The sequence below is a fragment of the Eucyclogobius newberryi genome, unplaced genomic scaffold (assembly GCF_026437365.1).
Source record: "Eucyclogobius newberryi isolate DKJ021-1_F unplaced genomic scaffold, fEucNew1.0.hap1 SCAF_12, whole genome shotgun sequence".
NCBI lineage: Eukaryota > Metazoa > Chordata > Actinopteri > Gobiiformes > Gobiidae > Eucyclogobius > Eucyclogobius newberryi.
In genome coordinates, this window is record NW_027315746.1 from 652,501 (window position 1) to 670,000 (window position 17,500).

General features: G+C 48.6%; 1 protein-coding gene and 1 long non-coding RNA gene across 2 annotated transcripts in view; one reads left to right on the plus strand and one right to left on the minus strand.

Moving 5' to 3' along the window:
• The window catches only part of LOC140355656 (stonustoxin subunit alpha-like), a gene marked incomplete at its 5' end in the record, with an annotated part of 4,626 nt that extends 4,550 nt beyond the window's left edge, over positions 1-76 (plus strand). Inside the window, 1 exon segment of the mRNA XM_072440313.1 lies at positions 65-76. Within this exon segment, the coding sequence (XP_072296414.1) occupies positions 65-76 (12 nt within the window).
• A 7,678-nt stretch (positions 77-7,754) lies between these two features.
• On the minus strand, positions 7,755-10,602 carry LOC140355633 (uncharacterized). Its single transcript, XR_011926009.1, has 3 exons — positions 10,493-10,602; positions 8,686-8,741; positions 7,755-7,832 (listed from the first exon to the last, which is right to left on the minus strand). It is a non-coding gene; the product is annotated as an uncharacterized lncRNA (long non-coding RNA).
• Positions 10,603-17,500: the final 6,898 nt, after the last annotated feature.

The following is a 17,500-nucleotide window of genomic DNA, read 5'->3' on the forward strand; positions in this document are numbered from 1 at the left end:
AATATTAGAGAGAAAAGGAAAAAAGTCCAGAATTTAAACCTCAAACTCTTTTTTTTTGCTGCAGAAAAACAGATAAAACCAGATAAAAACCTTCACAGTTTAGACTGAATAAACTAAACTGATCCGGAGGGAAAAGGCCCAGTTCTGGTCCGTTTCAGACGAGGCTGAAAGAAAAAGAAACAAACGTGAAAAGATTCTGTTTGTTCTGAAGCGTAAAAAGGATTTAGACTGAAACATGTGAAACACTCACAGTCCAGAGCCTCATTTAACACTTTCCTTTTCCTTTTTCTGCAAAATGAACAAAAACATTTCCTTAAACCGTCGTTAAAAGTGTCAGACTGTGTTTTACCTCTGAACCAGCAGGAGGGGCCCACCAGCAGGAGGGGCCCACCAGCAGGAGGCCCACCAGCAGGAGGCCCACCAGCAGGAGGCCCACCAGCAGGAGGGGCCCACCAGCAGGAGGGGCCCACCAGCAGGAGGCCCACCAGCAGGAGGGGCCCACCAGCAGGAGGGGCCCACCAGCAGGAGGGGCCCACCAGCAGGAGGGGCCCACCAGCAGGAGGCCCACCAGCAGGAGGGGCCCACCAGCAGGAGGCCCACCAGCAGGAGGGGCCCACCAGCAGGAGGCCCACCAGCAGGAGGGGCCCACCAGCAGGAGGCCCACCAGCAGGAGGCCCACCAGCAGGAGGCCCACCAGCAGGAGGGGCCCACCAGCAGGAGGGGCCCACCAGCAGGAGGCCCACCAGCAGGAGGGGCCCACCAGCAGGAGGCCCACCAGCAGGAGGGGCCCACCAGCAGGAGGCCCACCAGCAGGAGGGGCCCACCAGCAGGAGGCCCACCAGCAGGAGGCCCACCAGCAGGAGGGGCCCACCAGCAGGAGGGGCCCACCAGCAGGAGGCCCACCAGCAGGAGGGGCCCACCAGCAGGAGGCCCACCAGCAGGAGGCCCACCAGCAGGAGGGGCCCACCAGCAGGAGGCCCACCAGCAGGAGGCCCACCAGCAGGAGGGGCCCACCAGCAGGAGGGGCCCACCAGCAGGAGGCCCACCAGCAGGAGGGGCCCACCAGCAGGAGGCCCACCAGCAGGAGGGGCCCACCAGCAGGAGGCCCACCAGCAGGAGGGGCCCACCAGCAGGAGGCCCACCAGCAGGAGGCCCACCAGCAGGAGGGGCCCACCAGCAGGAGGGGCCCACCAGCAGGAGGCCCACCAGCAGGAGGGGCCCACCAGCAGGAGGCCCACCAGCAGGAGGCCCACCAGCAGGAGGGGCCCACCAGCAGGAGGCCCACCAGCAGGAGGCCCACCAGCAGGAGGGGCCCACCAGCAGGAGGGGCCCACCAGCAGGAGGGGCCCACCAGCAGGAGGGGCCCACCAGCAGGAGGGGCCCATGTTTACACTTGACTGACACTTGATCTCGTGCTCAAGCACTGTGTTTCCACTGATGCTAACGACTCTGTGGAGCCTTAGCAACACAAAGCTAGCATAGCACGTTAGCAACACAAAGCTAGCGTAGCACGTTAGCAACACAAAGCTAGCGTAGCACGTTAGCAACACAAAGCTAGCGTAGCACGTTAGCATCAGCTGTTTCCTGTTTATGGCACTCGCTTTGTCCAGAGCCACAATCTGATATTTCCAGCTCATAAAGCGTCTGACATGAGCCACGCCCCTCACACACACTAGCTTTAGCCACGCCCCTCACACACACTAGCTTTAGCCACGCCCCTCACACACACTAGCTCTAGCCACGCCCCTCACACACACTAGCTTTAACCACGCCCCTCACACACACTAGCTTTAACCACGCCCCTCACAAACACTAGCTTTAGCCACGCCCCTCACACACACTAGCTTTAGCCACGCCCCTCACACACACTAGCTTTAGCCACGCCCCTCACACACGCTAGCTTTAGCCACGCCCCTCACACACACTAGCTTTAGCCACGCCCCTCACACGCACTAGCTCTAGCCACGCCCTTCACACACACTAGCTTTAGCCACGCCCCTCACACACACTAGCTTTAGCCACGCCCCTCACACACACTAGCTTTAGCCACGCCCCTCACACACACTAGCTTTAGCCACGCCCCTCACACACACTAGCTTTAGCCACGCCCCTCACACACACTAGCTTTAGCCACGCCCCTCACACACACACAGGATTTAGATCAGTTCAGTTTGTGATGTCACAGGCTCAGGAGGCGGAGCAGAACCTAAAACGGACCAATCCAACAAGAATAATAATAATAAAAAAAACTCACTCGTCTTGCTCTCCCCCTGGTGGATGTCTTCTGTAACAGCGTTCTTCTTCTTCTTCTTCTTGAGCACAAATGGCGCCACCTCAGGATTCTCTGGGTTTAGTTTATTCTTCTTCTTCTTCAGGGCAGTTTGTTCTGGGTCTGATGTTGTCTTTGTGATCTTCTTAGTCCTGAAAAACAAAACAAGGTCAAACCAGGACTAAACCAGGACTAAACCAAGGCTAAACCAGGACTAAACCAGGTCTATACCAGGACTAAACCAGGTCTAAACCAGGACTAAACCAGGACTAAACCAGGACTAAACCAGGTCTAAACCAGGTCTAAACCAGGACTAAACCAGGACTAAACCAAGGCTAAACCAGGACTAAACCAGGTCTAAACCAGGTCTATACCAGGACTAAACCAGGTCTAAACCAGGTCTATACCAGGACTAAACCAGGTCTAAACCAGGACTAAACCAGGACTAAACCAGGTCTAAACCAGGTCTATACCAGGACTAAACCAGGTCTAAACCAGGTCTAAACCAGGTCTAAACCCGGTCTAAACCAGGACTAAACCAGGTCTAAACAAGGTCTAAACCAGGACTAAACCAGGACTAAACCAGGTCTAAACCAGGACTAAACCAGGTCTAAACCCGGACTAAACCAGGACTAAACCAGGACTAAACCAGGTCTAAACCTGATCTAAACCAGGTCTAAACCAGGACTAAACCAGGTCTAAATCAGGTCTAAACCAGGACTAAACCAGGACTAAACCAGGACTAAACCAGGTCTAAACCAGGTCTAAAACAGGTCTAAACCAGGACTAAACCAGGACTAAACCAGGTCTAAACCAGGTCTAAACCAGGTCTAAACCAGGTCTAAACCAGGTCTAAACCCGGTCTAAACCAGGTCTAAACCAGGTCTAAACCAGGACTAAACCAGGTCTAAACCAGGTCTAAACCAGGACTAAACCAGGACTAAACCAGGACTAAACCAGGTCTAAACCAGGTCTAAACCAGGTCTAAACCAGGACTAAACCAGGTCTAAACCAGGTCTAAACCAGGTCTAAACCAGGACTAAACCAGGTCTAAACCAGGACTAAACCAGGTCTAAAACAGGACTAAACCAGGACTAAACCAGGTCTAAACCAGGTCTAAACCAGGACTAAACCAAGTCTAAACCAGGTCTAAACCAGGACTAAACCCGGTCTTAACCAGGACTAAACCAGGACTAAACCAGGACTAAACCAGGTCTAAACCAGGACTAAATCCGGTCTTAACCAGGTCTAAACCAGGTCTAAACGAGGACTAAACCAGGACTAAACCAGGACTAAACCAGGTCTAAACCAGGTCTAAACCAGGACTAAACGAGGACTAAACCAGGTCTAAACCAGGACTAAACCAGGACTAAACCAGGACTAAACCCGGTCTTAACCAGGATTAAACCAGGACTAAACCAGGTCTAAACCCGGACTAAACCAGGTCTAAACCAGGACTAAACCAGGACTAAACCAGGACTAAACCCGGTGTTAACCAGGATTAAACCAGGACTAAACCAGGTCTAAACCCGGACTAAACCAGGTCTTAACCAGGATTAAACCAGGACTAAACCAGGACTAAACCAGGTCTAAACCAGGACTAAACCAGGTCTAAACCAGGTCTAAACCAGGTCTAAACCAGGACTAAACCAGGACTAAACCAAGTCTAAACCAGGACTAAACCAAGTCTAAACCAGGACAAAACCAGGACTAAACCAGGTCTAAACCAGGACTAAACCAGGACTAAACCAGGTCTAAACCAGGTCTAAACCTGGACTAAACCAGGACTAAACCAAGTCTAAACCAGGTCTAAACCAGGACTAAACCAAATCTAAACCAGGACTAAACCAGGTCTAAACCAGGTGTAAACCAGGTCTAAACCAGGACTAAACCAGGACTAAACCAAGTCTAAACCAGGTCTAAACCAGGACTAAACCAGGTCTAAACCAGGTCTAAACCAGGTCTAAACCAGGACTAAACCAGGACTAAACCAGGTCTAAACCAGGTCTAAACCAGGTCTAAACCAGGTCTAAACCAGGACTAAACCAGGACTAAACCAAGTCTAAACCAGGACTAAACCAGGTCTAAACCAGGACTAAACCAGGTCTAAACCAGGACTAAACCAGGACTAAACCAGGTCTAAACCAGGTCTAAACCAGGTCTATACCAGGACTAAACCAGGTCTAAACCAGGACTAAACCAAGTCTAAACCAGGTCTAAACCAGGTCTAAACCAGGACTAAACCAGGACTAAACCAGGTCTAAACCAGGACTAAACCAGGTCTAAACCAGGACTAAACCAGGTCTAAACCAGGTCTAAACCAGGACTAAACCAGGACTAAACCAGGTCTAAACCAGGACTAAACCAAGTCTAAACCAGGACTAAACCAGGACTAAACCAGGTCTAAACCAGGACTAAACCAGGTCTAAACCAGGTCTAAACCAGGACTAAACCAGGACTAAACCAGGTCTAAACCAGGACTAAACCAAGTCTAAACCAGGTCTAAACCAGGTCTAAACCAGGACTAAACCAGGACTAAACCAGGTCTAAACCAGGACTAAACCAGGACTAAACCAGGACTAAACCAGGTCCAAACCAGGTCTAAACCAGGACTAAACCAGGTCCAAACCAGGTCTAAACCAGGACTAAACCAAGTCTAAACCAGGTCTAAACCAGGACTAAACCAAATCTAAACCAGGTCTAAACCAGGTCTAAACCAGGACTAAACCAGGTCTAAACCAGGACTAAACCAGGACTAAACCAAGTCTAAACCAGGTCTAAACCAGGTCTTAACCAGGACTAAACCAGGTCTAAACCAGGTCTAAACCAGGACTAAACCCGGTCTTAACCAGGACTAAACCAGGACTAAACCAGGTCTAAACCAGGTCTAAACCAGGACTAAACCAGGACTAAACCAGGACTAAACCCGGTCTTAACCAGGACTAAACCAGGTCTAAACCAGGTCTAAACCAGGACTAAACCCGGTCTTAACCAGGACTAAACCAGGTCTAAACCAGGTCTAAACCAGGACTAAACCCGGTCTTAACCAGGACTAAACCAGGTCTAAACAAGGACTAAACCAGGTCTAAACCAGGACTAAACCAGGACCTGGTTTAGACCGGGTTTAGACCTGGTTTAGTCCTGGTTTAGTCCTGGTTTAGACCTGGTTTAGTCCTTGTTTAGACCTGGTTTAGTCCTGGTTTAGTCCTGGTTAAGACCGGGTTTAGTCCTGGTTTAGTCCTGGTTTAGACCTGGTTTAGTCCTTGTTTAGACCTGGTTTAGTCCTGGTTTAGTCCTGGTTAAGACCGGGTTTAGTCCTGGTTTAGTCCTGGTTTAGTCCTGGTCCACACCTTCAGGGGGAGGAGCTTTGGTCTCTGGAGCGTCATCATTTGTCGGTTCATCCGTCAGACCTGTTGTGGGCGGGGCTTCATAAGTTGAATCCTGTCAATCAAATCACACAATCAGATGTTTTTTACAGTTCTCTTGATCGCTATGGTTACAACACATAATGACATCGTCGACCTTTGAACCCTGGGTCTTTACCTCCACTGGTTCAGGCTCCTGCTCCTGGTCTGGACCCAGGTCTTGGTCTGGGACCACGGCCTCCTCTGAGTCCTGGGATGGTCTTGAGGTCTTCTCTGGATCTTCAGGCTGAAAACAGAACGTTAGAGCTGAACTTTAGTCTGGTCTGAGTCTGGGTTTGAGGCCTAAGAGTGGGGGGAGGGGGGGCGGGGGGGGCTTCAGGCCCTGGAAGGGTCAAAGGTCATGGATCAGAAGCCCCTTAGAACTGAAACAAGCCCATGTTTGGGGTCTTCAGTCTCTGGATGTTGTAGGACGGTCTCGGCTGACACGTCTCTGCAACAGGGCGTGGAGGTCGAGGACAGTGTCTCAGGACTGCAGACGTGGTGGTGGTCCCTCAGGACTGCAGACGGGGTGGTGGTCCCTCAGGACTGCAGACGGGGTGGTGGTCCCTCAGGACTGCAGACGTGGTGGTGGTCCCTCAGGACTGCAGACGTGGTGGTGGTCCCTCAGGACTGCAGACGGGGTGGTGGTCCCTCAGGACTGCAGACGGGGTGGTGGTCCCTCAGGACTGCAGACGTGGTGGTGGTCCCTCAGGACTGCAGACGTGGTGGTGGTCCCTCAGGACTGCAGACGTGGTGGTGGTCCCTCAGGACTGCAGACGGGGTGGTGGTCCCTCAGGACTGCAGACCGGGGTGGTGGTCCCTCAGGACTGCAGACCGGGGTGGTGGTCCCTCAGGACTGCAGACCGGGGTGGTGGTCCCTCAGGACTGCAGACCGGGGTGGTGGTCCCTCTCACACTCCTCAGCCTTTCATAAGGTCTATTCCAGGTCCTGGAGGAGAATCTGACCCATAGAACCTCAGATTCAGGAGGAGCAGGTTTAGGTCCTGGTGGTGCAACACTGGAACAGCTCTAGACTCTCCACCAGGGGGCGCCAGGGCTCATGGGAGTTTGCACAGTCACATGTGCTTTGTGGATCTGGAGAAGGCTTTGGACCGTGTCCCTCGGGGTGTCCTTTGGGGGGTGCTCCGCGAGTACGGGGTCCGGGGCCCTTTGCTCAGGGCTGTCCGGTCCCTGTCTGACCGGAGCAGGAGCTGTGGTCACTGCAGTGAGTCAGACCTGTTCCCATGAGGGACTCCTCAGGGCTGCGCTTTGTCACTGCTTCTGTTCATTGCTTTTATGGACAGAATTTCTAACCGTGGTCAGAGGGTGCGGTCAAGGGTCGGAGGAGGGTGTGGTCAGGGGTTAGAGGGTGCGGTCAGGGGTTAGAGGGTGCGGTCAGGGGTTAGAGGGTGTGGTCAGGGGTCAGGGGTCAGAGGGTGCGGTCAGGGGTCAGAGGGTGCAGTCAGGGGTCAGAGGGTGCGGTCAGGGGTTAGAGGGTGTGGTCAGGGGTCGGAGGGTGTGGACAGGGGTCAGAGGGTGTGGTCAGAGGGTGTGGTCAGGGGTCGGAGGGTGTGGTCAGGGGTCAGAGGGTGCAGTCAGGGGTCAGAGGATGCGGTCAGGGGTCAGAGGGTGCGGTCAGGGGTTAGAGGGTGGGGTCAGGGGTCAGAGGGTGCAGTCAGGGGTCGGAGGTGTGGACAGGGGTCAGAGGGTGCGGTCAGAGGGTGTGGTCAGGGGTCGGAGGGTGCAGTCAGGGGTCGGAGGTGTGGACAGGGGTCAGAGGGTGCGGTCAGAGGGTGCAGTCAGGGGTCGGAGGTGTGGACAGGGGTCAGAGGGTGCGGTCAGAGGGTGTGGTCAGGGGTCGGAGGGTGTGATCAGGGGTTAGAGGGTGCAGTCAGGGGTCAGAGGATGCGGTCAGGGGTCAGAGGGTGCGGTCAGGGGTTAGGGTGTGTGGTCAGGGGTCGGAGGGTGTGGTCAGGGGTCGGAGGGTGTGGTCAGGGGTCGGAGGGTGCAGTTCAGACTCTGAGCAGACGCTCCTGAGCTCAAAGGTTCTGAGTGAGTCTCACCGTGTGGTCAATCCCAGAATCAGAACCAGGTCCAGGTCTCTGTGGACTCTCTCCTGACCCTGCGCCCTCTGCTGGACTCAGAGCTGCAGGGCTCAGTCTGACAAGGACACATACAACAGAGGGTTAAAACGGTTTCAGAACTGGCCTGGTTTAGTCCTGGTTTAGACCTGGTTTAGTCCTGGTTTAGTCCTGGTTTAGACCTGGTTTAGTCCTGGTTTAGACCTGGTTTAGTCCTGGTTTAGACCTGGTTTAGACCTGGTTTATTCCTGGTTTAGTCCTGGTTTAGTCCTGGTTTATTCCTGGTTTTGTCCTGGTTTAGTCCTGGTTTAGACCTGGTTTAGTCCTGGTTTAGTCCTGGTTTAGTCCTGGTTTAGACCTGGTTTAGACCTGGTTTAGTCCTGGTTTAGACCTGGTTTAGTCCTGGTTTAGACCTGGTTTAGTCCTGGTTTAGTCCTGGTTTAGACCTGGTTTAGTCATGGTTTAGACCTGGTTTAGACCCGGTTTAGTCCCGGTTTAGACCCGGTTTATTCCTGGTTTAGTCCCGGTTTAGTCCCGGTTTAGTCCCGGTTTAGACCCGGTTTAGACCCGGTTTAGACCCGGTTTAGTCCTGGTTTAGTCCTGGTTTAGACCTGGTTTAGTCCTGGTTTAGTCCTGGTTTAGTCCTGGTTTAGACCTTGTTTAGTCCTGGTTTAGACCTGTGATGTTCAGTCTCTTGTTATTCGAATGGTTCAGTTGTAAAAACAGGATCTGGACTTGAATAAACTCAGTCTGATGGACAGAGCCTTTTCTGTCAGATCTAATCCAGGTCTAAACCCGGTCTGTGGCTAAGGGTCAGGACCTGGATGTGGTCAGGACCCTAGTTGTGGTCAGGACCCTGGTCAGGACCTGGTTGTGGTCAGGACCTGGGTGTGGTCAGGACCTGGGTGTGGTCAGGACAGGCTTGGACACACCTCTTCCACATGGAGTACACGTCCTGCAGACTGGACGCTCCCTCTGGACGCTCCGTCTGACACAGACACGACGCATCACATTCACACTGACCACACGGAGACAAAAGACTTTAATATAGTATTATTATAATGTTATTATAGTGTTATTATAGCGTTATTAGTTATTATAGTGTTATTATAGTGTTATTATAGCATTATTATAGCGTTATTATAGCATTATTATAGCGTTATTATAGTGTTATTATAGTATTATAATGTTATTATAGTGTTATTATAGTATTATTATAATGTTATTATAGTGTTGTTATTATAGTGTTATTATAGCATTATTATAGTGTTATTATAGCCTTATTATAGTATTATTATAATGTTATTATAGTGTTATTATAGCGTTATTAGTTATTATAGTGTTATAGTGTTATTATAGCATTATTATAGCGTTATTATAGCATTATTATAGCGTTGTTATAGTGTTATTATAGTATTATAATGTTATTATAGTGTTATTATAGTATTATTATAATGTTATTATAGTGTTGTTATTATAGTGTTATTATAGCATTATTATAGCCTTATTATAGTATTATTATAATGTTATTATAGTGTTATTATAGCGTTATTAGTTATTATAGTGTTATTATAGTGTTATTATAGCATTATTATAGCGTTATTATAGCATTATTATAGCGTTATTATAGCGTTATTATAGTATTATAATGTTATTATAGTGTTATTATAGTATTATTATAATGTTATAGTGTTGTTATTATAGTGTTATTATAGCATTATTATAGTGTTATTATAGCCTTATTATAGTATTATTATAATGTTATTATAGTGTTATTATAGCGTTATTAGTTATTATAGTGTTATTATAGTGTTATTATAGCATTATTATAGCGTTATAGTATTATTATAATGTTATTATAGTGTTATTATAGTATTATTATAATGTTATTATAGTGTTATTATAGCATTATTATAGTGTTATTATAGCGTTATTATAGTATTATTATAATGTTATTATAGTGTTATTATAGCATTATTATAGCGTTATTATAGTGTTATTATAGTATTATTATAATGTTATTATAGTGTTATTATAGCATTATTATAGCGTTATTATAGTGTTATTATAGTGTTATTATAGCGTTATTAGTTATTAATGTTATTATAGTGTTATAGCATTATTATAGCGTTATTATAGTGTTATTATAGTGTTATTATAGCGTTATTATAGTGTTATTATAGCGTTATTATAGCGTTATTATAGTGTTGTTATGTTTTTATAGTGTTACTATAAGTTATTATAGTGTTATTATAGTGTTATTATAGTGTTATTATAGTGTTATAATGTTTTTATAGTGTTATTATAAGTTATTATAGTGTTATTATAGTGTTATTATAGTGTTATTATAATGTTTTTATAGTGTTATTATAAGTTATTATAGTGTTATTATAGTGTTATTATAGCGTTATTATAGCGTTATTATAATGTTATTATAGTGTTAGCTGCTTCAGGGGACATTAAGCCTAAAGGGCCCCTAAAGGGCCCCCTGCTGCCGAAACATCGTGTTCTTTCTGGTTCAGGCCACAAACTGGAACAGTCACTTTGCACTTTTAAACCTTGTGTTTGTGACTCCAGCGGTGAAAAAGAACAGTTTGTTCCCGCGCGTTATTTATTTAGCACGTTATACTATATTTAGCACATTATATAAGAATAAGAACATGTTTTTTCTGTTAAATAGTGAATAAACGCGTAAAGAACGTGACGTGCGTCTGAACTGTGCGTAAAGTAGATTTGTACCTGACAGACGTGTTTCTGGAGCCTTTTCGCCGCTTTAGTGAAGCCTTTGCTCTGTAAATGTCGGTGAATAAGACGCAGCAGCGCGTGCTCTTCGTCCGCGTCCATTTCTGCGGCGACGCTGCGGAAACGCGAGCGAAAAGTGAGAGAAAAGCGCTAATTTACGCGTTATTAACAGTCTGCTACAGACGCGCAATGTGCAGCATGCGCGCGAGCCGTTCACGCCCCCCTCGAACGGCATCATGGGAAATGGAGTCCTTAAAGGTGGTATGGACGATTTTTCGGCGATTTGAGAACTCAGGTGGAAGTGCACATGCCCCTCCCCCGTGCTCATGCCACTCCCCCGTGTGGACCGATACAACACACACGTGCGTTTGTTTATTAGCGCGATGGATCACATCACATCTCTCGTCTCCCGTAGATTTCTGTCCACTTCTGCGTCAGCTCCAACTGTCTTTCTCCGTCTTCATTTTGTCCCGTACACTGAGGGAACTATATTACGATAGATCCATGCGCTTAGGCACGCGGAAACGTGGGGACGAGCCTGACGCGGCTGCAGGTGAGCGACAGGTGCGTTTTATGACACGTGGCAGGACAAATGGTTTATCCACAACACCAGGAAATATGATAAAACATGTGCTGAAAAAAATCGTCCATTCCACATTTAAGGCGCGAAACAAACACCAGGGAATGTGAAGCGCCCCAGACCCTAAAGTTATGAACCGTGACAACAGACACGTAACCGTGACAACAGACACGTAACTGTGACAACAGACACGTAACCGTGACAACAGACACGTAACCATGACAACAGACACGTTACCATGACAACAGACACGTAACCAATGACAACAGACACGTAACCGTGACAACAGACACGTAACCGTGACAACAGACACGTAACCAATGACAACAGACACGTAACCGTGACAACAGACACGTAACCGATGACAACAGACACGTAACCGTGACAACAGACACGTAACCAATGACAACAGACACGTAACCGTGACAACAGACACGTAACTGTGACAACAGACACGTAACCATGACAACAGACACGTAACCGTGACAACAGACACGTAACCAATGACAACAGACACGTAACCGTGACAACAGACACGTAACCAATGACAACAGACACGTAACCGTGACAACAGACACGTAACCAATGACAACAGAAACGTAACCGTGACAACAGACACGTAACCGTGACAACAGACACGTAACCAATGACAACAGACACATAACCGTGACAACAGACACGTCAGACATGTCACCGTGACAACAGACATGTAACCAATGACAACAGACATGTAACCGTGACAACAGACACGTAACCAATGACAACAGACATGTAACCGTGACAACAGACATGTAACCAATGACAACAGACGCGTCACCGTGACAACAGACACGTAACCATGACAACAGACACGTCAGACATGTAACCGTGACAACAGACACGTAACCAATGACAACAGACACGTAACCGTGACAACAGACACGTAACCAATGGCAACAGACACGTCAGACATGTCACCTTGACAACAGACATTTAACCAATGACAACAGACACGTAACCGTGACAACAGACACGTAACCATGACAACAGACACGTCAGACATGTCACCTTGACAACAGACATTTAACCAATGACAACAGACACGTAACCATGACAACAGACACGTCAGACATGTAACCAATGACAACAAACACGTCACCGTGACAACAGACACGTAACCATGACAACAGACACGTCAGACATGTAACCAATGACAACAGACACGTCACCGTGACAACAGATACGTAACCGTGACAACAGACACGTAACCGTGACAACAGACACGTAACCAATGACAACAGACACGTAACCGTGACAACAGACACGTAACCAATGACAACAGAAACGTAACCGTGACAACAGACACGTAACCGTGACAACAGACACGTAACCAATGACAACAGACACATAACCGTGACAACAGACACGTAACCAATGACAACAGACATTTAACCAATGACAACAGACACGTAACCATGACAACAGACACTTTGATGCATCTGGATGATGCTTCCTGCTTCTGAAGAGCGCACGCGCTTTCTTGCTCGCTAATTTGCTTTTTAATAAGTTTTTGTCTTCCACAACATAAACCAAGGATTTTAAGAAAATTTTTACAGTTACAACGACATATCTGCCATAAGGAGGATGCACTGGGTCTCAGCGTTGCCGGGACTTATTGTCATATTAAAAATCAAACCAACCCGGGGCCCTATGTAAAAAGAGCCCCCCCTAGTGCTGTTTCTGTGTCACATCATCACACAGATGGAAAAACAAAATGCGAGTCAGGCCCAATCTGAGAAATGTGATTCATATTCCCTGTGAAAAAATAAAGCCCAGTCCCACTGAAACTAGTCTGAAACTTGCTGTGCTAAATGTCAGATCCTTATGTAACAAATCTCTCTTAATTAATAATTTTATTTCTTCTTATAATCTTGATTTTATGTTTTTAACTGAAACATGGCTTGACAAAAACACAGGAAATGTAGTTCTGATAGAATCTGCTCCACCCAACTTTAAGTTTGAATCTGAAACACGAGAAAACAAAAAAGGGGGTGGAGTCTGTGCTGTCTTTAGAGATGAAATAATTACCCGCAGGTTGTCTTTTGGGGTGTTTTCATCATTTGAGTATGTATCCTTTAAAATGGAGCTAAAACAGTCTCATTCTCTTCATTGTTCAACACAAGACTCTCCAGCACTGACAACGTTTGACTGATGATTTTACTGAGACGTTTCAGTCGCACAGACTTTGATGGTTTGGTCATTACAGGTGATTTCAACGTGCATGTTGATAATATTTGTGACAGAAACGCTAAAGAGCTTGACGCTGTCCTTGAAACCTTCAGTCTTACTCAGCATGTGAGAGGCCCCACCCACAGCAGAGAGGCCCCACCCACAGCAGAGTGGCCCCACCCACAGCAGAGAGGCCCCACCCACAGCAGAGTGGCCCCACCCACAGCAGAGAGGCCCCACCCACAGCAGAGAGGCCCCACTCACAGCAGAGTGGCCCCACCCACAGCAGAGTGGCCTCACCCACAGCAGAGAGGCCCCACCCACAGCAGAGAGGCCCCACCCACAGCAGAGAGGCCCCACCCACAGCAGAGTGGCCCCACCCACAGCAGAGTGGCCCCACCCACAGCAGAGAGGCCCCACCCACAGCAGAGTGGCCCCACCCACAGCAGAGAGGCCCCACCCACAGCAGAGAGGCCCCACTCACAGCAGAGTGGCCCCACCCACAGCAGAGTGGCCCCACCCACAGCAGAGGGCACAGTCTAGATCTCATCATTACAAAAGGGGTAAATATTTCAAATGTTAATGTGATCGATGTTGCTCTGTCTGATCATTTCTGTGTCTTTGACATGTCTGTTTCTCCCAAACCACCGGCTGGTCCTGCAGCTGTTCAGAGGCTGGTCCTGCAGCTGTTCAGAGGCTGGTCCTGCAGCTGATCAGAGGCTGGTCCTGCAGCTGTTCAGAGGCTGGTCCTGCAGCTGTTCAGAGGCTGGTCCTGCAGCTATTCAGAGGCTGGTCCTGCAGCTGTTCAGAGGCTGGTCCTGCAGCTATTCAGAGGCTGGTCCTGCAGCTGTTCAGAGGCTGGTCCTGCAGCTGTTCAGAGGCTGGTCCTGCAGCTGTTCAGAGGCTGGTCCTGCAGTTGTTCAGAGGCTGGTCCTGCAGCTGTTCAGAGGCTGGTCCTGCAGCTGTTCAGAGGCTGGTCCTGCAGTTGTTCAGAGGCTGGTCCTGCAGCTGTTCAGAGGCTAGTCCTGCAGTTGTTCAGAGGCTGGTCCTGCAGCTGTTCAGAGGTTGGTCCTGCAGCTGTTGAGAGGCTGGTCCTGCAGTTGTTCAGAGGCTGGTCCTGCAGCTGTTCAGAGGAGACACATAAGTGATTGACAGGTGCACTGTTTATGGAAATGATAAACTTTGAAAATGTCTCATGTTCTAATGTAAATGATTTGTTGAACTCTGTTACATCGAGTGTTTTGAATGTTCTGGACACCATCGCCCCTATAAAGGCTAAAATGGTTAAAAAAAAGCAGAAGTTGCCATGGAGACATGATGATTGGCTCAGGGCACAGAAAAGGGAGTGACACAAGTCAAAGCTCCAGGTTCAAAAAGAGATTCACAAAGAGAAGCTGAACATGTACAACCTCATTTTATGTAGAACTAGAGAGAGATGTTTCTCTGGAATAATCTGAAGCTGCAGTAACAACTCGCGTGTCCTGTTGCCACAGTAACAGAGGAACAAACCCTCCAGCTCAGCTGCCGTTAGAACTCATTTCCACATCTAAGTGTAATGAGTTTGCATTATTTTTTAATGACAAAGTTCAGGGCATTAAAAATGACATAAATCCCACAATGCAAAAAATGACCCTAAAACCACCAAGACACTTAGAGCTAACTCACTTTGCACCAGTAACTGGAAAAACACCATCACTCACATAGTTAAAGCTTCAATCTGGAACATTCCCAATGTCTTTGAAAACTGCGGTCATAAAGCCTCTCCTAAAGAAGAGCAGGGGTCAGGGGTCATAAAGCCTCTCCTAAAGAAGAGCAGGGGTCAGGGGTCATAAAGCCTCTCCTAAAGAAGAGCAGGGGTCAGGGGTCATAAAGCCTCTCCTAAAGAAGAGCAGGGGTCATAAAGCCTCTCCTAAAGAAGAGCAGTCTTGATGCTGCAGTCCTGAGTCATTATCTCTAATCTGACATTTTGGGACAAACTCCTTTCACAGATTTCCTCTTAATAAACGACTCATTTGATGTTTTTCAGGTTTTAGAGCTCGTCACACTGAGACTGCTGTTGTCATGGTGACTGAGACTGCTGTTGTCATGGTGACTGAGACTGACAGAGTCAGGACTAAACATGGAGCGGCCTCCTGCTGGTGCCAGAGTCAGGACTAAACATGGCCTCCTGCTGGTGCCAGAGTCAGGACTAAACATGGACCGTCCTCCTGCTGGTGCCAGAGTCAGGACTAAACATGGCCTCCTGCTGGTGCCAGAGTCAGGACTAAACATGGACCGGCCTCCTGCTGGTGCCAGAGTCAGGACTAAACATGGCCTCCTGCTGGTGCTAGAGTCAGGAATAAACATGGCCTCCTGCTGGTGCCAGAGTCAGGACTAAACATGGCCTCCTGCTGGTGCTAGAGTCAGGACTAAACATGGCCTCCTGCTGGTGCCAGAGTCAGGACTAAACATGGCCTCCTGCTGGTGCTAGAGTCAGGACTAAACATGGCCTCCTGCTGGTGCTAGAGTCAGGACTAAACATGGCCTCCTGCTGGTGCTAGAGTCAGGACTAAACATGGCCTCCTGCTGGTGCTAGAGTCAGGACTAAACATGGCCTCCTGCTGGTGCTAGAGTCAGGACTAAACATGGCCTCCTGCTGGTGCTAGAGTCAGGACTAAACATGGCCTCCTGCTGGTGCCAGAGTCAGGACTAAACATGGCCTCCTGCTGGTGCCAGAGTCAGGACTAAACATGGCCTCCTGCTGGTGCCAGAGTCAGGACTAAACATGGCCTCCTGCTGGTGCCAGGTTCTGCTCTGACAATGTTCAAATCTAAGCTAAAAACAGTTTTGTTTCGCTGTGTTTGACTGACAGGATTCTCTTTGCACTCTTCTCTTTTATGTTTTAAATTGTTTTGTGATTTCATAATTTTAGACGATCAGTTGGACTGATTTAAAAAGGAGTTGGACTCTGAAAACACGTCGCCCTTTGGCCAGGTGCTTTTTCTTTCTTTTTTTAGTACATTTTATTGTATTTCTGTTTCTGTCATTTCTTTGTGATTTAATGTATGTTTCCTGTTGTGAAGCTTTGAATTGCCTCGTGTGTGAAATGTGCTCTACAAATAAACTAGCCCCGCCTACTTTAGCGGTTCGTTTTGGTCCTCATGAAACGCGCTGGTCACTGGAGCGTGAGCTCTGATTGGTCGCCTCGTCGGCCGCCAAAAGATCTAGCTTTAACTTGAACTTCTTTAACTTTTGTGTCTGATGCTAAAATGTTCAAAACACGCCCCGCCTCCAACGCTCAGGACACGCCTCCAGCGCTCAGGACACGCCTCCAACGCTCAGGACACGCCTCCAACGCCAGCGCTCAGGACACGCCTCCAACGCTCAGGACACGCCTCCAGCGCTCAGGACACGCCTCCAACGCTCAGGACACGCCTCCAACGCTCAGGACACGCCGCAAAAACACCAGATGGCCTGGACCTGCGTCGACCATCGACTTCTCATGTGAACGCTGCTTTACCCATCGAGTCTTTGTCCGGAGCCACAATCTGATATTTCCAGGTCATAATGCGTCTAACATTAGCATTAGCATTTGAATTAGCATGACATAAAGAGAGGTTCAAACGCGGCGTAGAGGCTTGAGCCACGCCCCTCACACACAAAGAAGTCAAAGAAATGAGGCAAAACTGTTTCTGTGCACACTAGCTTTAGCCACGCCCCTCACACACACTAGCTTTAGCCACGCCCCTCACACACACTAGCTTTAACCACGCCCCTCACAAACACTAGCTTTAGCCACGCCCCTCACACACACTAGCTTTAGCCACGCCCCTCACACACACTAGCTTTAGCCACGCCCCTCACACACACTAGCTTTAGCCACGCCCCTCACACACGCTAGCTTTAGCCACGCCCCTCACACACGCTAGCTTTAGCCACGCCCCTCACACACGCTAGCTTTAGCCACGCCCCTCACACACGCTAGCTTTAGCCACGCCCCTCACACACACTAGCTTTAGCCACGCCCCTCACACACTAGCTTTAGCCACGCCCCTCACACTCACTAGCTTTAGCCACGCCCCTCACACACTAGCTTTAACCACGCCCCTCACACACACTAGCTTTAGCCACGCCCCTCACACACACTAGCTCTAGCCACGCCCCTCACACACACTAGCTTTAGCCACGCCTCTCACACACACTAGCTTTAGCCACGCCCCTCACACACACTAGCTTTA